This window comes from Piliocolobus tephrosceles, chromosome 10 (genome assembly GCF_002776525.5).
Source record: "Piliocolobus tephrosceles isolate RC106 chromosome 10, ASM277652v3, whole genome shotgun sequence".
In the NCBI taxonomy this organism is placed as follows: domain Eukaryota; kingdom Metazoa; phylum Chordata; class Mammalia; order Primates; family Cercopithecidae; genus Piliocolobus; species Piliocolobus tephrosceles.
Window position 1 is genome coordinate 107,070,153 of NC_045443.1, and position 14,036 is coordinate 107,084,188.

Sequence of the window (14,036 nt, forward strand, 5' to 3'; positions counted from 1 at the left end):
AAAAAAGATAGGGTTGTTAAAAAAAAAAAAAAAAAAAACTACTTTTAATTCCATAATCCAAAAACAATCAACTGTGCCTGAGTGTACTGCACATATAAAATAAATATATTTAAATTGAAATATATGGCGATATCCTTTCCTTTCCAGTAATCATTTTACCATGCCACAAATTCTTTGAAAACCTTATCTTTATTGGCTGCATAATATCTCATCACGTGGATATGGCCAGCATTCGCCTTTCTAGCTTAACATGGAGGAGAGTCCCCTCTGAGCACAGAACTGGGCAACACGGGCTGTTAGGCTGCAGCACAGTTGTTATGAATTGGTCTTACAAGTACAAAAGGCCTTTGTGAACTGTGAAAGCCTTTTGTTACATGAAGGATTAAGAACTTCTCTGCTGCATTTTACATTTTTTAGCATCATAAATCACTGCTTCTCTTTCACACTTATCCATTCTTCAAATATTTATTGAGCGCCCCTGTGTGCCAGGCACTGAGGATACAGAGGTGAACGAGACAGTCGAGTTCTTCGTTCTCAAGGGGATTGTATTCAAGTAGTGGGGAGACCAAAAATAAGCAAGTAAAAAGTAGGTCTCATATAACAATGGGCACTGTGAAAATGAAAATGCTGAGAGACGATGTTGGCTTGGGCTGCAGCAGGATTTCTCAGCCTCAGCATTATGGACATCTTGGGCTGGTCCATTCTTTGTCGTGAGGGGCTGTCTTTTGTGTTTTGGGATGTTTAGCAGCTCTGGTCCCTACTCATAGATGCCAGTAGCACCTTCCCAACCAGCTGTGACAGCCAAACATATCTTCACATTTGGCATTCAGCCAGATGCCTCCTGGGAGGCAAAGTCATTCCTGGTTGAAAGCCACTGGCCTAGTGTAGTAGCAATGGAGATTAAGACAGGAGGATTTAGATTTGTTTTAGAGGTAGAAGATAGGGGTCTTACTGGTAGCTTGGATTTGGGAGCGTGAGGACCAAGGGGTTTAAAGAAGATACCAGGTTGTTGGCCCAACCACCTGTGTGGATAGTAGCACCATTTGCTGAGCTGGGGAAGACTGTGGGGAGTCTGTTGTGTTGTGGCTGTGACAAGGGAAAGGGGCCTGCCAGGCATGCTGGCAGAGGTGACACTCTGGGAGCATCAGCTGAGAGATGGAGTGTAAAGCCATGGGCTTTCAGCCTAGGGCAGGTTTCCCAAAGATGAGCAGAGGGAGCAGAGAAGGGGCAAGACCATACCTGGGGCACCCCAGCACCTGAGGGTTTGGGCAGCATCTTGGGTGAGAGGAGTTTGGGGTTATGGTTTGTGTCCAGCTTTTTAAATGAGCTCACATTGAAGCTCATTTTCCCAAGTGAGAGAATCCAAATATAGGTTTTTTAGTCAACTTGAAAATATACACTTTAAGGATGAAGATAAACTAAAGTGTATGTTTGATATTCAGTCTATTTAGCAACTAAGATTATAGAAAATAACACTTGTTTTTAAAATACTGTTGTTTTTCTGCTGACAACTTAGGAAGTGTCTGTGCTCCTCACACGCATCTGACAGCACTGGCGTCACTGCTGGTCTGTCTGCCATTGCTCTGCTAGGCCCACTGTCTCCATCTCTGTCTTAATGGCTTGATATGCAGCCCTTGTTGAATCAGTGTGTGATGCTATGAGTATTCTAGTCTACGCTACGTGAGTCCTTTATACAGAACTTGAGGACACTTTTCTTCTTTTATCCTATAGGAGTATATTTGTGATCTCCACAGTGTAACTGTTTCCTCTGTTTCTATTTTAACCTGTTTTTGAATTGTGAGATTTCCACATTCTTGGGTATGTTTGATATAACATGGACAGTTGAAAGTCTTGCTTCTAAAGGCTTCTTTATAACCACATCCTCCTACCCTTGAAAATGTGAGGTCTAAGCTCTAGGCATAATCACTAAATTGGTACAATTCTTGGCCTCCTTTAGAATTCCTTCAGTTCACCCTCTAAGCATCCTTCAATAGCACTGGTAGAGTTCCCCCAACTCCCACTGCTGGCTAATATACTTTCCCCAAACAGTTCTGTATTGAAAACTAAATAATTCAGAGAGTACCCTGTAAGATGAAAGATATTATAAGGGCTCAAATACAAGGTGACTGTGCTTTTCTGAGAAACACACCTTACTGTATATTCACTGATACATGGCATTTCAGATCCAGCCATTCTAAGTCAATAGCTGCGTTATTAGATGTAAACTATATCAGTGATGTGGCCTGTGTGTCTGATGCCTTGTAGCCATGAGGAAACAAACTTAGAATGTCCTCTGTGTCCCCTTTTGCTTCCTCAGGGTTCCATTTTTGTTATTTCAGAGCATCCTACCACAGTCATTGACTGCATTTCCACTTGTAACATAAGTAGAATAATAGAGGTAGATGGGGGGAAGCTTTGCCAAAGGTGGTGAGCCTGCAAGATGGTTTAAGGCAGGGGTCAGCAGACTACTGTGTGGGGGCCAAATCCAGCCCACTACTTGTTTCTGTCAATGAATTTTTACTAGAACAGAGCCAAATGTTTCTTTCTATCTTTTTTTTTTTTTTTGGAGACGGAGTTTCACTCTTGTCCCCAAACTAGAGTGCGATGGCGTGATCTCGGCTCACTGCAACCTCTGCCTCCCAGGTTCAAGCAATTCTCCTGCCTCAGTCTCTTGAGTAGCTGGGATTACAGGTGCTGGCCACCATGCCCAGCTGATTTTTGTATTTTTTAGGAGAGACAGGGTTTCACCATGTTGGCCAGGTTGGTCTCAAACTCCTGACCTCAGGTGATCCACTCACCTTGGCCTCCCAAAGTGCTGGGATTACAGGCGTGAGCCACCGCACCGGGCTGCCAAATCTGTTTCTTTACACATTGTCTGTGGCCGCTTTTGTGCTGTATTGGTAGCACTGAGTAGTTTTAACAGTGTTAGACTAAATTTGGCCTGAGGATGCTTCCATATTTGGAGTCCTTAGATAAGGAACTGCAGCCTAACTTAGTATGTAAACTGACTAGAAGTCTAACTTAGGAGTATTCAGTATTTTTGTAACAAATAGCTGCCAATCACAGCAGCCTAGCTTCAGTCAATCACAGGTGGCCATCTGATCAGACCACGTTCAAATAAGGCAAAGCCGAGGTGTAACCAATCAAACTGTCTCTGTACCTCACTTCAGTTTTGCCCCTAAATGTTGCCTGCCCAGAATGCGGACTGGAGCTGTCTGAACCTCTTCTGGTTCTGAGGGCTGCCTGATGGATGAATTGTTTTTTGCTCAAACTTGGCTAGATTTAACAGCAGAGACCTTCTGGCCCACAGTGCCTAAAAATATTTACTCTTTGGCTGTTTCCTGAAACAAATTGCTGATCCCTGATTTAAAGCATAATGCTAAGTCAGACCTGAGTTCTATTCTTGGCTCTGACATATAGGCTGTGTGATTTGGGGCCAATTATTTAACCTCTCTGTGCTTCAGTTTCCTCCTGTATAAGATGGGGATAACCCTGGACCTCAGAAAGTGGAAAGCAAACAATACATACAGAGTGCTTAGAATGGTGCCTGGCACGTAGTCAGCACCCACTAACTACTGGCTCTTATCATTGTTATTCTCGTGGTGATAATACTTTTCTCCATAATCCCACCTTCTTCTCACGTGCATTAAATGTTCGTAAATAGGTTTAAGTGTTTTGTTTTCCCACTGGATAGGAGAAATAACAGACCAGGTGGAGTCTCCACCTGAAGCTTAGGTTTCTCTGTCTTTTTTCCAGGTCTCACTTACCTTGATGACCTGCTGCCCAAACTGTGGGCATTTATCTGTGAGCTCGGGCCCCACGGAGGGTTAAAGCTCTTCTTGGAATGCCTGAACAATGACACTGAAGAGTCCAAGCAACTTTTGGCCATGCTGATGCTGTTCTGTGACTGTTCACGGCACCTCATCACGTAGGTTGACTGCTGTGGTACTGAATTCCTTTCCTAGAATATGGAGAGACCAAAATACAGTGTCAGTAAGGAAGTCATTGCTAATGTGATTACTGCAAACATTTGGACCTGTGTGGCAGGGCATTGTCAGAACTGGCCATTTACCAAGTGAGCAGCATGCAGTAAAAGTTCAGCAGTTGTTAGGGTGGGTCCCTGGGAGTTAAAAGTTCCCATCCTTTCAAGGAAGCTGATCGGTACTACTGACTGTGGCTTGGGGTCTCCTGGAGATGGGTTTAGATCATGGCTCAGCCATTTATTCACTGTGCTAGCTAGATTCCTGAAAAATTCCAAAGTCAAAGAGCCAGGGTGCAGATCCTTGCTGAGCAGATCTTAGGACACCCTGGGCAAGGGATCAAGGATGCAACATCTCTGAGACTCAGTTGACTCATCTGTAAATGGGAATAACAATAGCATGTACCTTTTAGGCACATGGTAGGGATTAAAAGAGATAATTATTGGAAAGTGCTTATCACAGTCCCTTGCACATAGGATGAGTTCAATACTTGTTGGCTCTTATTATTATCAAGCCAACCCTGAGCAAGTTTCTTAACCTCTTTGAGTCTCCATTTCCTTATTAGAATGGAGAGTATATTACTGGTTCAATAGAGGGTAAGTGAAAAAAAAGAGCGTCAAATACTTAGTGCAGTGCCTGGCACAGAGTGGGAAATTAACAAACATTAGTCCCATTTAGTTCCTTTGGTTTTTAAGCTTATGCGTCTCCTTGTGTGTTTGGTATTCTTTTCATTCCACCTTTTCCCAAAAGGTTGGTGAAGAATTATAAGGTAGAATGTACCTCAGGCAGTTATGTGCAGGCTGGAAGACATTAGCGGGAGAGGATCAGGGACATGTAGGTGGCAGATTAGGTGAGGATCATGGAGGAACTCACTGAGCAGTTGGAGGCAAGAGCAGGGGTCTAGCTGCTGGTGAAGACATCCTTAATCACTGGGTAAGGGGTAAGCCAAGAGTGAATCTTATTCTAGTGTATGGAGCAGTGTTAGGAAATGTTCAGATAGAGCTGTCTTAAACGGCTCGTATTCATATGTTCTTTCAAACATTCATTTACTCACAAATGCTTACTAAATACCTACTAAGTATCACTAGTATGTGTCTTACATACTGAATAAGATTCTACAACTTTCCTCAGTAAACATCAACTCTCGGTCAACGTTCCTTGATATGCAGACGTGAATGAGGAAGGCGTGAATTGAGGTGTGAATTAAGACAGTGTCACAGTCAGATTCTTATGAATAAGAAAAATATAGAGTACAGATTTTTTCTTAGTTGTATTTTTAAACTTTTTACTATGGTCGATTTCAAATTAATAGAAAGTAGAAAGGATGATATAATGAACTCTCCTGTGCCCATTATCAGCTTCAGCAGTACCAACTCACAGCCAGTTTTGCTTCATCCAAATGCCCACCTGCTCTTCTCTCCCACATTATTTTGAAGCAAATCCTAGACATCATATCATTTTTTTTTCTTTTTCTTTTTATTTTATTTTACTTTAAGTTCTGGGATACATGTGCTGAAAGTGCAGGTTTGTTACATAGGTATACGTGTGCTGTGGTGGTTTGCTGCACCTATCACCCCGTCATCTAGGTTTAAAGCTCCACATGCATTAGGTATTTGTCCTAAGGCTCTCCCTCCCCTTTCCCCCGATGACATCATATTGTTTTATCTGTAGATCTTACAGTAAGTATCTGTACAAGATAAAGCTTATTTCTCAACCTTGTTTATTTTGTTTATTAAGCAGTACAGATTTTTTTCTCTTCGCCTTTTTTCAGTGTGGAATTCTGGGTAATTTTCTCTCTGATTTAGAATCCTTGATGACATTGAAGTTTATGAAGAACAGATTTCATTCAAACTGGAAGAGCTGGTCACCATCTCCTCTTTTCTGAATTCCTTTGTGTTTAAGATGATCTGGGATGGAATCGTAGGTAAGATAAAAGGTGTCTGCTGTTGTTTGGTTGATGCTGCACCCAGGGAGGCCAAAGAGTCTATAGCATCAACTGATTCTTAGCTTTATTGTCTATCCAAGTTAATAAAAGGTGCACTTATATTCCCATAATTGGAAATTTTCTTTCTTCCCTATCTGTGACCTCTTAAGATAGTGGTGTGGTTATATAAGTCTTGCTCTCCCAGGCTCCCTTCAGGATTTGCATGTATGTGTCGAGGATTATTAATGATGATTAATTTTGCCCTGAATCTCCTGTTGATTCTTCGATTTGATTTCTATGAAGATAAAACATGTGCCAGTGCACACTTGAGATGTGAGTCCACCTCCCAAAGTGTCTCCAATTGTTCAGGACAAAGCTCCTTAGATTAAAAAGGCCCTTCGGATGACACACTTGTGGGAGGCAGCATGAGTGATTTTGTCTAAGAGGCACTCAGGCCCTGCAGACACTTAGCACGTACCCAGGGTGCCTTTTAATTCCTTCGGGTCCACATATAATTCGGAGTGAGGGAGATCAAGGACTTGATGACAACTGCAGAAGACAAGAGCTATCCTCCCCCTGCTTTCTGGCTCTGACTCCTCCTCTGACTTTCCTGTTTGTTTGTCCCACAGAGAACGCCAAGGGCGAGACCTTGGAGCTGTTCCAGTCTGTCCACGGGTGGCTGATGGTGCTGTACGAGCGGGACTGCCGGCGGCGCTTTGCCCCCGAGGACCACTGGCTGCGAAAGTGAGCTCCAGGGGTGAGGAGGGCTCCATGGAAGCCAGCCTGCTCCGGCACACTGCCCGAGCGCTCAGCACTCTTGTTCTAGGGCAGAGAGGACTTTTTCCCTCTGCTTCATTTTGTCTGTTCATTTGTGTAAAGAGAGCTGCTGTCCCTATGAAGCACCTGTCAGGACACTTCTGTTAAGAGATGTTTACACCAAATATGATTAGAGTTAGTTAATGGCGACAGAGCCAGATTATATTTAGCATACATTTCTCATCCAAACTAGGAAGAGGTCTTTTAGCTGAGCTGAGCAACGGAGCATGAGAGTTAAAAGGCAGTTTTTATTAGCAGAATTACTAGGGTAAAAACTGCTTTTAGGTTTTTTGGAGGATAATGGGGTGGGGAAAATCCTCCTATCACAACTGAACATAGGTGCATATCCACATTGTTATCAAGGAGCTCAAGCTTTATGGCAGCTGCCGAAGCTGTGGCACTAGAGCAGGGACTGGCAGACTTTTTCTGTAAAGGGCCAGATGCCTTTAGGCTTTGTGGACCAGACAGTCTCTGTTGTAGCTACTCAACTCTGCTCTTGCAGCACAAAAGCTGCCATAGGCTATACATGTATGAATGAGTGTGGTCCTGTTCCCATCACTCTTGAAACAGGCAGCAGGCTGCATGTGGCCCACATGGTGTCGCTTCCCAGCCTCGCACTAGAGGATGATTTCCTTCTTTTAATTCTCCCAAACCCATGTCTTTCTTCTCAAGGGATCTCAAACCTAGCGTGCTCTTCCAAGAACTCGACAGGGACAGAAAACGGGCACAGTTGATCCTGCAGTACATCCCACATGTCATTCCTCACAAAAACGTGAGTTGCACTCAGAGCTGGGCCCCGATGTGTCTTTCTGTTCCCTCACGTGGTTCCTGCCTTTCCATCCTTGCTACAGCCATTGGAGGTGACTAAGTAGAATCATTCATTCAGCACAAGGAAACGGTGGTTGCCAGTACTCTGTGGTGGGGTTACACCAAGTGCTGGGGTACACAGCTGGAGAAGACAGAGTGAACTGGCGATTCTGGTGGAGTGGCAGCCCAGGTGCGGGACCTGACCAGCTGGAGGGAGGGGATTGGGTCAGGAAAGGGTCCCACAGGTAAAAGTGGACAGCGTTGAAAGACTTAGTGGGTTGAAAGGCTGAGTGAGAGAGGATGAGGTGCTGTTGGAGAGCCAAATGTGCAGTGTGGCTGGAGAGAATAGAAAGGATGGGGTCAAGAGAGGAAGCCGAGGAGGGTAGTAGGAGCTAGAGCAAGAGGACCTTAGAAACTGAGGCTGGGATCAGGGGCTTTATGCAAAGCCACCAGAGGGCTGGAAGCTTAGGAGGCACCTGGTCAGAGCCATACTTCAGGAAGGTCATCCTGGCTGCAGCGTGGAGGGCTGGCTAGAGGCTGGGGTGTTAAAGCAAGCTGGCCTGCACTAGGGTGGGGTGGGCCCTGGGAGTCAAAAGATGACCAAGTCAAGATATTTTTAAGGAGGCCTTGGAGAATGTTCACATCCCGAGGGGAAGGAAAGGAAGAATTCAGGTGATGCTCAGGTGTCTGGCTTGGGTGCTTGGGGGGTGTTTCCTGAGGTGGAAGCACAGGTAAAAGCAGGACTGGAACATGGTGGTGAGTTCAGCGGTGAGCAGGTAGGATGTGAGATATCTGTGGCTCCTGGAAGCCATTGGACAGGGGGTCTGACATTCGGGAGGGAGGAGCCTGTGTGGGGAGAGCACCCAAATGTCCTGACTGCCCGCATGGACTGGGTGAGGTGGTCAGGGAGTCAGACAGCACCCAAATCTCCTGACTCCCACCATAGTCTGGGCGAGGTTGTCAGGGAGTCAGACGGAGTAAGAAGTCCAGGGCACTGAGGCAGAGCCCTGCAGGACCCGTGCCACAGAGGGCCAGCACAAGGAGGGAAGGAGGGAAACCAGGAGAGTGCCGCACACCCGGCGGATGAGAGAGACTTGGGGAGGGTTGGGCTGTGGCAGGAGCATCCAGGAAATGAGGGTGGCAAGCATGGCTCATGTCCCTGATGAGTGGCAGGTGCTCTGGAAATGTCTGATGCTGTGACAACACTCTGCTCCTCTCAGAAGAGACTTCTAGGAGTCTAGGTTGTGTCCTTTATTTTTCTCCTGTTCTATTTTCTTTGTCTTCTTTTAATGAAGTAGACATATTTTTAGAAAAGAGCATAAATCACATTTTTATAAATTAGATCTCATTTTTCAGAGGTATTTCATCCTCACTGCTGTCTTGATACTGTTCTGTCCTTGACTTTAGTATTTATGGTTGCTATTCTTTCCCCTCAAGCAATGATGTGCAAACAATGTGGCTGTTTAAATTCTTACTGCACTTGGCAAACTCTCAGAAGTGAAGGGCCTTATGGCGATTACTTAATCAAATGTGCCCTCCTTGCGGGAGCACCTGCTCTGATGTCCCTGACCTTGCTTCCAATAGGAAATGCACAGCTTTGCAAAGCAGGCCGTTCTGTGGCTTTACGTTTCCAGAAAATAGAACATTCTTCCTCATCATGAACTGTGCTTCTCGGTAACTTCTACCCTTTGGTCCTTGAACAACCCCTAAAAGTGGCTTCTCTTACCTTCTGTGATCTGTTGGCAGCTCCTGTTTGCCTCTGGGGCTTGTTTTTTCCAAGTGTAGTATCAGCCTCTCCACCTCATCCTTGTTTGAAATAGGCTCCAGCCTTCATCTCCTGGGCCTTATCTGGTTTGGTAGTGTCTGCTTTAAAATGCAGCACCTCATTCTAGACCTGAGTGTCTGTGAAATCAGCCTCTGACCATAGCATTCCCATAACACATAGTCTAGACCCTCCGCTCTGTTACTCTCTGGTTCACGTGTGCTGTGGCCACTGGAGGTGCTGCAGGATATTTTAGATTTCTGAGGGGAATGCAGCGAGACACCACATGAACTGCTAGTTCAGAGTAGTTCGTGGTTTCAGCATGAGATTGCACTACATTTTTTTAATGATGATTACAAAGCTGGCTTGTAAGAACGAAATAAAAGTATTTTAAATTTCAAAGCAGGTGCATTTGTAAAATGTAGTAACTGAGGTCTTAGGACATAAATATTTGGGACCTAATTACCTAGTAAATGGGACCGCTAGGGATTTCTTTTGGCCTAGGAGTACCATGAAAAAAGTTACTGCAATGATAGAGGTGCTGTGAATAAGAAAGTTTGGGAACCACTGAGATAAATTGGAATGACTTTTTTGTCCAGGTTATATGGTAATCCTCACATTTTTTTTTCTTTTGGGAATTTTGCTTAACTATGTCATCAAGGTTGTTTGTCCTTAGTTCATAAAATTTCCTCCCTTGAGAAAATGGGGCCCTCTTCATCTCCTGCCCCTTCCTGCTCCACGATTGCAGGTCCGGAGGGAGTATCTAAGGTTTGGTGTGTTCAGAGTAGCCAGGCTGTCCTGTTGCCGCTCTGCCCATCTCAAGCTTCAGGCTCCTCCTAATGGTGTGTGTGCTGTCCTCTGCCATTGAAATATTCTTGCTGGAGCACACAGGAGGGTAACAGGCTCTCTCTGCTCTGTTACCGTTATACCATCTGCCCTAAATATTGACCCTCCCCCTTGTTCTTGATTTCACTATAATGCCTTTATAGTTTTCCTTAACATTTGTTAAAGCCTCAGCTCTGCCTGGCTCACATGTACAGCACTTCATTTTCTGCACCCTCTTAACATTGCTTTTACCTGTTTATGTGTGACTCATCCCCTGGCTGAGCCTTAAGGCCTCTCTGCCTTTTGCCTTTACCCCGAAGGCCTAAGCGGTGTGGGGTGGGCAGGGGCTGTGTGGTATGGGGGGCTGTGTGTGGGCTTTGGATTTCATTCCAGCCCCGTGCCCACCAACTGTGTAGCCTTGGATGAATAAGGTCTTCTTTATGTGTAGAATGGGGAGAATGAGCCGTACCCAGCTGTCCACTGCAGTCGCTGAGGTTGCCCAGCCCTTGCAGCCTGGATAAGCTTGCCTCAGACCTTCTTCCATGCCCCATAGAAATCCAGAGCCCTATCCAGGCTTTCTGTGGTCACTTCTGTCTCTTTAGTTCTGTTTCTGTGTCTTCTGCTGTCTCCACCCCATGCTGGATTGACCCAGATGTAACTCGCCTTCCGCCTGTGTATCACCAAACAGCACCCCTTCAGGTGGCCATGCCAAAGATTTAGGGTCATAGGAAGTAGTTGTGTCACAAACTACACGACTCCACATGACTAAAACACCTGTTCTCAAAAGTCCTACTGTTCCCCTGCCATAGAGAGGAGAGATAGTGACACCCTTAATTCCTATCGCCAGCCTCCCTCCCTGTGTCCCCAGTCTGTCCCCTCTCTTCTGCATGGCCCTGGAACCTCTCAGGGCTTTTGGTTCTACTCAGAGCACGTCAGTCCTGTCAGGTCTAGACCTGTCAACCAGCCTCAGCAAGATGCTTCACTGAACAGTAGTTCCTCCACTCAGTACCATCCCCTTTCTTCTTCTTCTTCTTCTTTTTTTTTTTTTTTAAAAGACAGAGTCTCACTCTGTTGCCCAGGCTGGAGCACAGTGGCGTGATCTCGGCTCACCACAACCTCCGCCTCCTGAGTTTACACCATTCTCCTGCCTCAGCCTCCCAAGTAGCTGGGACTACAGGCGCCCGCCACCATGTCCAGCTAATTTTTTGTATTTTTAGTGGAGATGGGGTTTCACCATGTTAGCCAGGATGGTCTCGATCTCCTGACCTCGTGATCCGCCTGCCTTGGCCTCCCAAAGGGCTGGGATTACAGGCGTGAGCCACTGCACCCGGCCCATCCCCTTTCTTCTTAAGGGGCTGTTGATCATTGCTTTTTTTTGTTACAACCATATTTGCTTAAGAGAGTTAACATAATAATTAAATGAAAATATACTAGCCCCCACTGGTATATAGTATTTTCTATTATTGTCACTATTATTAAGGTTTTTACTGTTCTTTTTTTTTTTTTTTTTTTTGAGACAGCGTTTTGTTCTTGTTGCCCAGGCTGGAGTGCGATGGTGCGATCTCGGCTCACTACAACCTCCGCCTCCCGGGTTCGAGCAATTCTCCTGCCTCTCAGCGTCCCGGGTAGCTGGGATTACAGCATGCGCCACTACGCCCGGCTAATTTTGTATTTTTAGTAGAGTTGGGGGTTTCTCCCTGTTGGTCAGGCTGGTCTCGAACTCCCGACCTCAGGTAATCCCTCCACCTCAGCCTCCCAAAGTGTTGGGATTACAGGCATGAGCCACTGCGCCCAGCTGTTACTGTTCTTATTTGTATTTAATAAAGCTCTTGACTTTGGGGGCGATTCCCATTTTTGTTTCGTTTTGTTTTGTTGGTTTTTTTTGTTTTGAGACGGAGTCTCGCTGTATCACCCAGGCTGGAGTGCAGTGGTGCAATCTGGGCTCACTGCAATCTCTTCCTCCCTGGTTCACACCATTCTCCTGCCTCAGCCTCCCGAGTAGCTGGGATTACAGGCATGTGCCACCACGCTTGGCTAATTTTGTATTTTTAGTAGAGTTGGGGATTTCTCCCTGTTGGTTAGGCTGGTCTCGAACTCCCGACATCAGGTGACTCGCCCGCCTCAGCCTCCCAAAGTGCTGGGATTACAGGCGTCCCGGCCGAGATTCCCATGTTTAAAAAAACAGCTGTGGTTGAATTTATGTATTCATTCAGCTGACTTTATTTAAATGGTATTAGGGTGCTGATTCTCGAGCCCAGGATGGGGCAAAGAGTCATGCTCTTCTAAAGAGGTTTAGCAGAATTTTACAAATAAGGAGAGAGGGTTCTTTTCAAGTAGTAATTGAGAAATATTACTTGTGGGACTGTGGTAGGCTTGAAGGCACATAGGAGGCAGATTGAAAGGTCAGGGAGCTTTATACTGTAGGGTCATTTTTAAATTCTCTGACCATAGAAAAAATTATCTTTGAATTAATTTTGTTCTTAGGATTCATAATATTGATTTCCCTTAAAGCAGGCACAGCTAGGTAAAGAAGTCTCTATAACTTGTTCTGCAATCAAGTTTTTATAGTGGGTTATTGACTGAATGAGGAGGATTTTTTTTCTTTTTCTTTTTGTTTTTTTTGGAGACAGAGTCTTGCTGTGTCCCCCAGGCTGAAGTGCAGTGGCACGATCTTGGCCCTCTGCAACCTCTGCCTCCCAGGTTCAAGCGATTCTCCTGCCTCAACCCCCCAAGTAACTGGGACTACAGGTGCACGCCACCATGCCTGGCTAATTTTCATATCTTGTATTTAGTAGAAACGGGGTTTCACTGTGTTGGCCAGACTGGTCTTGAACTCCTGACCTCAGGTAATACGCCCACCCTGGCTTCCCAAAGTGCTGGGATTACAGGCATGAGCCACCACACCCAGCCTTGAGGAGGATTTTCTCGTAGGCCATTCCTAGCTGGACCCTAGCTGCAGGCAGACCACTGTTTCCGGAACGTTTTTTGCTTGATGTGTATTCAGCTATATTTCTAATTCCCACAACTGTTCCAGGGAATGCTTCTGTTCTCACAGGACACTCTAACCGGTAGCACATGTTAAGGCATCCCATTCTGCTTGCATCTCATCTAACTTCAGTTTCAGTCATTTTTGCAGGGTGTTTTTATGGAATCATCGGTTGCTGACCCTGTTTTCTGGTCCTGCCTCTGTTCATTTTAGAGAGTTCTCCTGTTTCGAACCATGGTTACCAAGGAGAAGGAGAAACTGGGGCTGGTGGAAACCAGCTCTGCCTCCCCGCATGTCACTCACATAACCATCCGTCGGTCCAGGATGCTGGAGGTGAGTGTGAAGCCTATGGAATCCTACCGCAAGGAAGTGGGCCCTGCAACATGGAAGCTCTTTAGTGGACAATCTCTGGCTTTTGAACTGTTCCTGTTACTCCTTGATCTGAAATCCAGGCTCTGGGAGCAGGAAGGGGTCATTTGTCCTGTTGACTGCTCTGAACAGCTGCTTGATTAAACATGTCCTCAATGCTGGAGACCCAGCAGTGTCTTCCTTTACCCCATGAGAGTCACTGGGCTAGAACTTCTACCTCTTCCTGTCCCTTTGAGATGAGGACCGGAGCTGCCAGCCCAGCGGCTGCACTAACATTCTGCAAAATCCATTTGTCCCAGCAGGCACTTTGCCCAGACTCTCAACTGTGTTTGTAGTAGAAGTGGAGTGGAGGTGTTACATTTACTGAGTTAGGTAGAGAAATACGTTTATCACAGAGCTGGAAGTTCTTTGTAGACAGAAACTTAGAAGATACCACTGAAGTGACCCACCTGAGCTAAACCCATTGTCTGGGGCTACCGCTGTAGGGTGACTCCATGGAAACTAGAGATAGGTACCCGGTCCTCATGTGTCAGAAAATTGTCATAATACATTGGTTTTGTTGGCACA

The 14,036-nt window shown here is 45.6% G+C and overlaps 1 protein-coding gene across 4 annotated transcripts in view; it reads left to right on the plus strand.

The window, feature by feature from the left end:
• The window catches only part of UBE3B (ubiquitin protein ligase E3B), a 59,611-nt gene that overhangs the window by 25,783 nt on the left and 19,792 nt on the right, over positions 1-14,036 (plus strand). For all 4 annotated transcript variants that reach the window (XR_002728690.2, XM_023199765.2, XM_023199709.2 and 1 more), the window contains 5 exons: positions 3,757-3,928; positions 5,786-5,904; positions 6,534-6,648; positions 7,393-7,492; positions 13,314-13,433. Coding sequence is in view for 3 of the 4 variants with exons in the window: in XM_023199765.2 (XP_023055533.2) it covers positions 3,757-3,928; positions 5,786-5,904; positions 6,534-6,648; positions 7,393-7,492; positions 13,314-13,433 (626 nt within the window). In the remaining variant the exon portion in view is untranslated. The remainder of the gene's footprint in view (positions 1-3,756; positions 3,929-5,785; positions 5,905-6,533; positions 6,649-7,392; positions 7,493-13,313; positions 13,434-14,036) is intronic.